The sequence below is a fragment of the Balaenoptera physalus genome (assembly GCF_965194825.1).
Source record: "Balaenoptera physalus genome assembly, chromosome: 20".
NCBI classification, from domain to species: Eukaryota; Metazoa; Chordata; class Mammalia; order Artiodactyla; family Balaenopteridae; genus Balaenoptera; species Balaenoptera physalus.
The window spans coordinates 50,981,041-50,990,344 of NC_138901.1; the positions used below are offsets into that span (position 1 = coordinate 50,981,041).

The 9,304-nt window shown below is 51.1% G+C and overlaps 1 protein-coding gene across 3 annotated transcripts; it reads right to left on the reverse strand.

Moving 5' to 3' along the window:
* Positions 1 to 4,116: 4,116 nt before the first annotated feature.
* On the reverse strand, positions 4,117 to 8,897 carry LIAT1 (ligand of ATE1). 3 transcript variants are annotated; one of them, XM_082443608.1, is made up of 2 exons: positions 7,464 to 8,897; positions 4,117 to 5,220 (listed from the first exon to the last, which is right to left on the reverse strand). In XM_082443608.1, exons 1-2 carry the CDS (start codon positions 7,864 to 7,866, stop codon positions 4,817 to 4,819), a joined length of 807 nt encoding a protein of 268 aa, XP_082299734.1. In that variant the 5' UTR covers positions 7,867 to 8,897; the 3' UTR covers positions 4,117 to 4,816. The 3 variants fall into 3 exon arrangements, with proteins under 3 accessions (XP_082299734.1, XP_082299736.1, XP_082299735.1); XM_082443610.1 differs by having other exon boundaries at positions 7,406 to 7,691; XM_082443609.1 differs by having other exon boundaries at positions 4,117 to 5,223; positions 7,406 to 7,691.
* Positions 8,898 to 9,304: the final 407 nt, after the last annotated feature.

Genomic DNA, 9,304 nt, shown 5'->3' on the forward strand with positions numbered 1-9,304 from the left:
TGGGTCTATTTCTGTTTTGTAAATAAGTTCATTTGTAAAAAAAAAAAAAAAAAAGAGCTGGATCTTTGGAACGAACTGGAGATGGTTGCGGAGATGGAATCGTGTTATGTTGGGTGTGTGATGCCTCCACCGCCCCTGGACCCCACTCCTGGACGGGGAGGAGCCTGACCCATGAGATGGTTATTCCCAGTATCCTGGCAGCAATGAGCAGAGAACTGCAGGCTGAGCAGTGACTTGATAACACATTTTCTAAAAAGACCATTGGAGACCTTAGAGCCCATCTCTTACAAGTTGTGTGACTTGAGCAATTCACCTCTTCTCTTTAAGCCTAAACCGTACCGTGGAGATAATAGTTCCCACCACTCAGAGGACATCTTGACTGAGGAACAAATGAGATAGAAGAACCTATAAACTAGAAAATGACCTAAGATATTATAATTACAAGGTGCGGGGCGGGATGCAAAACACAGACCATGAAAATATAAATAGCTGTCGAGGGCTCCAGGTGTGAGCGTAACAGGTGGAAACCGTTCAGTCTTACCTATCACTTAACTCATCCAGCAGCCCCGCTCAACCCTGCAGGGCACAGCACTGCTTCTGGATATAAACTTAAGCCTCCTCGGAGCACCAGTGGTGGGAGTCTGGGGTGCCCGATAATACATGGCTTTTAGGAGAAGGTTGGGTTTCGGGTTTTCCACCCTCAGGTCGAGGGGACGCAGCTTGCTGAGAAGCACAGCTGATGGTGAGGCAAGAAGCCAACTGTATTCGTAACAAAATCGCCCCCAGACTTAGTGGCTTCAAACAACTTTATTATCTCGCAGTTTCTGTGGTTCAGGGATCTGGGTGTCGCTCAGCTGGATGCCTCTGGTTTCCGGTCTCACGGGCTGTAATCCAAGATGTCACTCAGGGCGTGGTACCTCAAGGCTTAACGGGGGTAGAACCTGCTTCCGAGCTCACGCGTGGGGCTGTGGGCTGTTGGGGGGGGGGACGCGGATTCCTTGCCACGTGAACCTCTCCCCCACCCCCGCCAGTTTCCCCAGTTGTTAACGTCTTGCATGAGTTGGTACATTTGTTATAATTGATTAGCCCACATTGATACATTATTATTAACTAAACTCCATAGTTTAGGAGTCAGTCTTGGTGTTATACTTTCTATGGGTTTGGACAAATGTGTAATGACACGTATCCACCACTGCAGTTTCGTATAGAATAGTTTCACAGCCCTGTTCATCCTTCCCTCCTTCCTGCAAACACATTCTCTTTTTGTAACCTCATCTCGGAAGAGACATTTCATCACTTTTGCCGTATCTACCACGCCAATCCACACCGAAGTCGTAACATCCCTGGAATTTTCCTGCAGTGTCCACGGTGGATATTCACGAGGCTCAAACAGTAGCGCTTTGTTCCCGAGTCTCCAACCACTACTAGTGTGGAAACCCGGGAGCTACTTAGGGTGGGAGTGTCTTAGAGTGAGCTGGTCATGTAGGCACGTTCTAGCTACCTGACCTTAAGGCTAGCTTCTAGCCTTAAAGGTTGAAATCCACCCCCAGGCGCCACCAAAACCAGGTGCAAATCATAAACCCAATTATTACTAAACTGTGCTGACCAGCTGATAACATTCTGCTCCAAAACAGCTCACGGACCCATGGTTACACAGTATTGTTCATCTTTAGTTAATAGATTCCACAGTGTTGGGCAAGAGTCAGTAGTTCTGGAGATGAGTGTGCAGTCAGTCTGGGTCGTTGAGATTAACTCAAGCTATGCAATCCACCCCCATGACCCTTCCTGAAGTTCTTTTAAAATGAATCATTCTTCACCTGGAGGGTAATGGACAAATCTACTTGGCATCTCTTTAGGGAGTCACTCTGTATTCTATGTAGGTTTTATATAGATTCTATGACAATCTGTTCAGTACATGTGTCCAGTGGGGTTGGCTTCCTCCGCCACGTCCCCACCATACCCTAGGTCTCTACAGCAAATACTCCATTTCCTTGACCACTGTGATTAGTCCATTGATGGGTATATGAACTGTGCCAGGCCAGAGATCTTCTCTGGGGTTGATATGGATACAGGAGTGACTCTCTTTTCTTCGATGAACTATAAGGATGTCAGTGGCCATTTCTGCAATCCTGTTACGAGAACCTGCCTGAACATGAAGCTAATCAGAGAGGCAGAGGCAAGATGTGGAGAAAGAGACAAATTTTGATGACACAGTATGACCTCCTGGATCCAGTCATGCCTGAAGCCATATCCAACCCTGGACTGTTGGCCTTATAAATCAGTCACTCCATTTTGTCAGTAAGCCAGTTTTCATTGGGTAAAGAGTCCTCACTGAAACAGTCTGGATGTGAGAAAGATACTTAAAACTTCTAATCCAGTGTGGTTTGAGTTGGAGCCAGTTCGGTGCTTGTGGAAGAGCTAATCCCCACCTGCTTCCTCTGTTCATATCTTGAGCACAGACTCCCCTTTAGTTCCAGGCTACAAGTAGGCACTTTCTTGTTTGGCTCAAAGCCCCCTCCCCAGAACACTGGACTTTGAGACCCTCGGTTCATTCCTCCTACATTCCCTCTTGCTCCAGACCCCTGTAATTTGTTTTGCAGTTTGTTTGAATTCTATCAGCCAGTCACTGAAGCCACGTTTCTTTGTGAAGCTCACCCTTTGATGAGGTGGCTGTGTAGCCACCCCACCTAAAACATCATTGCTCAAAACTCCTACAATAGATTGAGCGCTTCCTAGGGGCCAGGCGCTGTGCTAAATGCTTTATGTAATTACTGCATTTGATTCTCACAACACTGAGGTAGGTATTTGCATCCCTGTTTCCAGATGGTGTAACTAAGGCTCAGAGAGGTTAAGCAATTTGTCTGAGGTCACACAGCATGTGGTGGGAAAGAGAAAAATGCAGCTCTGAGGTCAAAGTGCATCATTTTCACCATTATCCCAGAATATCTCATGGCAGAAAGGTGGCCACAGGCCACCCACGCCCCATGGAAGACGATACCAAGAGACCAAGGTATTCCGAGGCAGGTGTGCCCTCAGACTCATACATGCACCGCACCCCCAGCCACCATGGCGGAGCCAGAGGGCACAGGAAATGCCAACTGAACTGCCCCACCCTCTGCTGTCTTTACCTTGAACCCAGCTCACTGGGTGAGGTCTGAGTATTAGCATACTTCCCATCTCCTCCTCCCCATGGAGCTGTGCCTGAGCCCTCAGTGCCCTTTGCTTGATTCCATGGGTGCGCCCCAACTTGGCAGCAGGGAACAGGCCCAGCCTCGGCACAGGGAGGGCCCCTGCCAGGCCCGGCTGCTAACCTCCTCTCCAGGGGAGGAGAGGGCTCTTCTGAAAGCCCCTCAGTCTATCTTGCCAGGGTCTGGTGGCCGACGTGAAAACCGTCACTGTCCTTTTAAGGAAGGGGTAGGGGGCTGCTCTGCCAGCTGGGGGCTAGCGGAGACCAAGAGGACCACTTTCGCCTGACTTTCAAATAGGCATTCTGTGATGTTTCGTGTTGGCTTTCAACTTCTCCTGAGTACACTATATGTCTTTACCTCCTTGGAAGGCAGGAATCTCATCCTAAATGTCCACTCCGTCCCCCTCGGGGCCTGCACTGTGCTGGACACAGGTGTCCGATGCTACCCCAGAGACCACCTCTATCTCTTGGAACTTTCAGGCTGCTGCTTTGTGCCTGAGGGCGATTCCCCCCCCTTCCCCGCTCCCCGCCCCCCCCCGCCCGCTCCCCGCCCCCCCCCCCCGCCCCCCGGCTGAGGTTGCTCTCTGGTCCGCGTGTGGCAGGCTGGAAATGCCAGGAAACCAACACCCCCAGGACCCATCAGCCAGTGCCTCTGGGGCGTATAACACCCCAGCCCCCTCACCCTCTGCGGGGATAATCCTGACAGTGTTTCCCTGTGGGATTGAGGCCCTGCTGCCCAGTATGGAAGCTGCCTTAATAGTGTCCTGGACTGGCCGTCTCCCCTTCCCTGCATCCTCTCCATTGAGATAATGTACTTGCAGTGCAGTCTTTGTCTGCTTCTGGAAGAACCCAAACTAAGGCAGCACATGGCCCTCACTCAATATTTGTGGAAAGGAAGAATATTAACTTAGAACAAGTAGTGTTGTAGGGCCCTTTTAATGCTCCAGAACTTTGCTTGAAATGCTGTCTTGGGGGATTAGAGGAGGCCCATATTGATAAGAGAAGCAATATTCCTTTTGAGACTTTCCATAATAACCTCCCAAAGACGATGTTCCGGAACTCACTTATTTTGAAGGCCACATAGGGCAGGGAGTATATTTAATTAAAAAAAAAAGCTTTAGGGAATTCGGGGCATTTTCCTTGGGCTTCTGGAAAGCATGCTGTGTGAGGAATTTTACCCATGAAATTAGTTTAAAATTTAGAATTGATACAATCTACACACTTTCTCTTTTTTTGTGGGTGGGGGAGATTATAGATATCTAATTGTGATGGGAAATTAAATAACAAAGAGATGCCAGCTTATTTGAGAAAAAAAGGACATTCGGAAAAGAATTTTGTTCATTAACTTGCTTACGCTCTTCAGGAAGGAGCTGTGGCTTCCCGGGCCTCGAGCGGCGTTTTGGTGGAAGGTGAGCTGGGCTCATCAACACACCAGACACATGTTTCCTTCAGAGGTAGGTCTGATTTCCTTTTATTTTTATTCTTTTTTTTCTTAACACATAAATGTGTGGAAAGGATAAATGATAAGCTTGTCCGTGTCACAGGTGGGCTTTCACCCAGGTGGAGCATCAGGGTGGAGGAACTTCGGGATAAGGTTTCCTTCAAAGCAGTGATTGGGGCGCTTGGTCGTCAGCGAGGGCTGCCAGCCGCCGCTGCCGCCGTCTCGTCGGAGAGGTAGGCTAGGTTCTCTGGGGCCTCCTCGTCACCGGGGTCAGAGTGGAAGCCCTTCAGGGCCCAAACCCGGTACCGCTTTCTCCGGTTCCACTTGTAAATGCGAATCCTTTCCTTTTCTGCCTCTGGGTCAGCGAGAACGCCATCCCAACGCAGACTTTCGTTGATCTGGTTGGAAAGGGTCTCTTCTATTTCGGCAAAGCGGGAGAGACATACGGCGGAGGAGTAAGAGGGGGTGAGCTTGCTTTCATCCCTGTCCTGTCTGTGCTCTGGCCCCGGGCCATGATCTTTGCTGGGACTTAAAATGTCATGGAAGGATGGAGACAGCTGCTGAGTCTTCAGGCCTCGACTCTGATGTTCATCTGCTGAGCAGATGGGTGGTGTTAGCGTTTGTGATGCCTGCCCTCAGCCTGCTTGGGGGTGATGCCCAAACCACTAAAGATGTGAGGGGGGACCTGGAGGCCCCTCCTCACCTGGGGCCTCAGGTGGCCAAGCCCACCAGCCCCGTACACATCCACTGCCTACATGCTTTGGGTTGGCATTTTGGGGAGGGAGGAACCATTTATTGAGCACGTACTATGAGCCAGGTCCTCTGGGTAAAGGCTGTCAGCCCTATTTTCCAGGTGAGGAAACAGACTCCCAAAGTTTCAGTCAGTTGCCAATGTCACAAAGCAGGTGGCAGAGCCGGGATTTGAACACACACCCGATTGCCAGGGCCCTGTCCTTTCCACACTGCCCCCCACTCACCTACCCACATGCTCGCCAAGGTACTGCCCAGTTCTGGAAGCCTATGACTTACCCCTATTCCAGACACTTTATGATGGAAGAAATGAAGAACAACAGAAAAGCTTCCTAAATCTGACTGTGGAAAGCATTCTGCCAAGCCAGGAAATACTTTTGCTGTGTGGCTTACACTGATTTTTAAAAATGTTAACAGCCCTTCTGAATTATATAACATGCATATACAATACTACAACTTGTGATTCTTTAATCAGCTCATCCTATTTCTTTGGGAGAGATGAATCTCCCTCCCCCCACCAAAAAAAGAGAGAAGAAAATAAGAAAAAATTCCTCTCTTGGCATTCCTATACCTTCCTACTCCCTGAAAATTATTTGGTGTCCCCTGCTGACAGTATGAGGTACATGCCGCTGTAATCTTTAGAGGCAGAAGCTAAGCTAAAAAGATAATAAATTTCCTCATTTGGTTTGGTAGATACACATGGAGCTTATTGACCTAAACTCCAGAATTGTTTTCTTGCCTTTTTCTTATGATCCCAACTGGAGAAGTAATTATAATCTGCCCGTCGCTCCTTCTGCCTTCAGCTTGTCAGGGGAGCTGGTTCTGCACCAAGAGGGCCAGGACCCAGAAACTTGAACCCAGGACTAGTCGTGCTGGAGGTCAGGGCAGCTGTGCCAGGGTCAACGAGAGCCACCTCCCTGACAGACAAGAGCCACCGAGGCGAACCACACAAGGACAGTGGAGACTTACAGCACCCGTGGACAGGTGCGTTCTACGTCACTGTTGCACTCTCTCCACAAATGGGTGCTCAGGGCCTTTGTCGAGCCCCCAGGGCGTTCTACGAGAGGAGCTCGGTGAGCCGTAGGGCTCTGTGCTTTTGTGGCAGCTGTTAGTGGGTGTACGTCTGTGAAGTGTCCACAGGAGGGCCTGGAGTGAGAACCCCACGTGTATGGTCATACGTGTAGTGGAGAGGTCTAGGCATATGAGTATGTAGCAGAGTGTCTGCTTGTGTGTGCAGACTGTGAATGTGTCTGCCTGCTGGGGTATCTGTGCTTTAGCTTTATTTGGTGATTATATTGATAGAAGGGGGTGTTGTTGAGGGTGTCAGGGATTATAAGAGTGTGTAGCAGTGACTGGTGTGATGGTGTTTGTGTGCAGTCGAAGGGTGGCCTTGGTAGATGAGGGAAAAGGAAGGGCGGCCTGTACAGGGAGCATACTTTATATGCATGTCCTGGGTGTCTACATAGCAACCAGAGGCAGGTGCCCCTAACAAATGAGGCTGAAAGGAGGGTGTCCAGGCGGAAGGCAGGAGCCTGTGCTTCTGTGTATGAGTGAGAGCATCTGTCACTAGTGCCTTTGTATCTGTGGATGGGGAAAGTCTCTGTGTGAGGATGGGGGCATCTCTGTAGGAGGGCTTGAGATTTCTGTGGGGAAGGTATAGATGTTCAGGATTTTAAGCTTGGACTGAGGGATGAGGAAGATGAGTGAGTGTCTGTGTAAAGCTAGGAGTCACAGGTGGGGCTGAGAGGCTCTGTGGCGTGTCTCTGTGTGGGGTTGAAGGTCTCCATTGATGTTGAGAATTCTCGACGCAGGATTTGGGGTCTCTGCGGACATGGATGGTCTTTGTGCGGAGGGCTGGGTCATCATCCTGCGGAGAGAGGGAGGACCTCTGATTGGGACTGGCGAGTTTCTGTTTCTGGGCTTAAGGTCCCCACGTAGGTGGGGGTCTCTGAGGGGTGGGGTGGGTGTCCTCGAAGAAGAATCTCAGGTATGGGAGCTGAGGCGGATGCGCTAGCTGCTCCTCTTACCGTCCCCCTTCCCAGATCCCTTGGTCTTTTTCTTCTTTTTCTTCTTTTTCTTCTTCACCTTCCGTTTGGTCAGTTCTGAGGCGCAGCCCGAGACGGGGGGCAGTCTGGACCCCTGCGAGGCCGCCATGCAGCCCTCTCGCTCCTCCTCCTCGTCCTCGCCATCCCCCGACGCCCCGGCCCCACCGCCGCAGTCCATCCGCCCGCGGGGCCGCCCCCCGCGCCTGGGGCAGCAGGAGACCCGCTGCTGCTGAGCCGGAGGCTCCGGGCGCCGAGGGCCCGGCTAGGGCCACGCGTCTCCACGGCGACCGCTGCACACCGCGCGCGTGCGCAATCCGCAGGCTGCCGCCCAGGAGCCGCTGGTGGAGAGGTGCGCATGCGCATTTCATCCTGCGCGCTTGCTTGGTCTGCGGTGTCGAGGAAGCGTGGGTAGCGAGATTCTGAATGCTTGGGTTGACACTCATTTTCCACTCCTGTGCCCTTTTATTATTTCCTTCTTTCTTTCTTCCTTTCTTCCGCCTCCGGTCTTAGTTGTGGCAAGCAGGGGCTTCGTTGAGGCATGCGGGCTCTTCATTGCGGCACTAGGGCTTCTCTCCAGTTGTAGCGCGCGGGTTCCAGAGCGCCTGGGCTCTACTTTGCAGCACGTGGGCTCTCTAGTTGAGGCACGCGAGCTCCATAGTTGTGGCCCGCGGGCTTGGTTGCATCCCCGTGGCATGTGGGATCCTAGTTCCCTGACCAGGGTTCGAACCTGTGTCCCCTGCATTGTAAGGTGGATTCTTTACCACTGGACCACCAGGGAAGTCCCCTGTGCCCTTTTAAATGCTGTGTTCTCTCCTAAATTTTTATCTCCCGAGTTCCAATCTCATATGTCTATCCTGGCCTTTCAAGCCCACCGTGTCCAAACAAACTCATTTCTCCATCATTCTTCATCTCCGTGAACAAAAACAGCTGGTCAGTCCAGAGCCCTGGCAGTCTTCCTTACCCCCACTCTCTCCCTGTACCCTCACCTAGGCTAGGGCTGACCACTGTGTCTGGGACGTGAACTTCCGCACCCCCTTCCTAAATGGTCTCTGCTTCCAAATCCACATAGCTGCTAGGAGGAACTTTTCTTTTTTAATAATTTTATTTATTTATTTTTGGCTGCATTGGGTCTTTGTTGCTGCGTGCGGGCTTTCTCTAGTTGCGACGAGCGGGGGCTACTCTTTGTTGCGGTGCATGGGCTCCTCATTGCGGTGTCTTCTCTTGTTGCTGAGCACGGGCTCTAGAGCGCGCGGGCTTCAGTAGTTGTGGCTCACGGACTCTAGAGCGCAGGCTTAGTAGTTGTGGCGCATGGGCTTTGTTGCTTGGCGGCATGTGAGATCTTCCCAGACCAGGGCTCGAACCCATGTCCCTTGCATTGGCAGGTGGATTCTTAACCACCTGCACCACCAGGGAAGGCCGGAACTTTTTAAGATGATGAACAATTTCACTCTGTTGCTTAAAACCCTCCGGGGGGGGTGGGGGGGAGTGGGCCATCACACGACTGAACTTTAGTGTGGCTTACAAGGCCTGGTATGATCTGTCAGCTTTTCTTTCCAGGTTAATCCGCCACAGATTGTATTTTCCAAAAATGGCTGCAGTAACAACATTTATTCCCCAGGCTCTTCTAGAATCTTGCCACTCCCACATCAAGAGACACAGTCTAATTCCACTCCCCTTCAATCGGGGTGGCTTGGTGGAGCCACATGTAGCCAGTAGAATATGGTGAAAGTGACACCGTGTGACTTCTTAGGCCAGGTCATAAAAGGGACGGCATGTCCACCTTGTTAGCTGAAGACTTGCTCCTGGAGACCTGAGCCTCCTGCTAAGACATCTGATGTCTGAGTACCCTGAGGCCACCATGCTGTGAGGAAGCCCAAACTA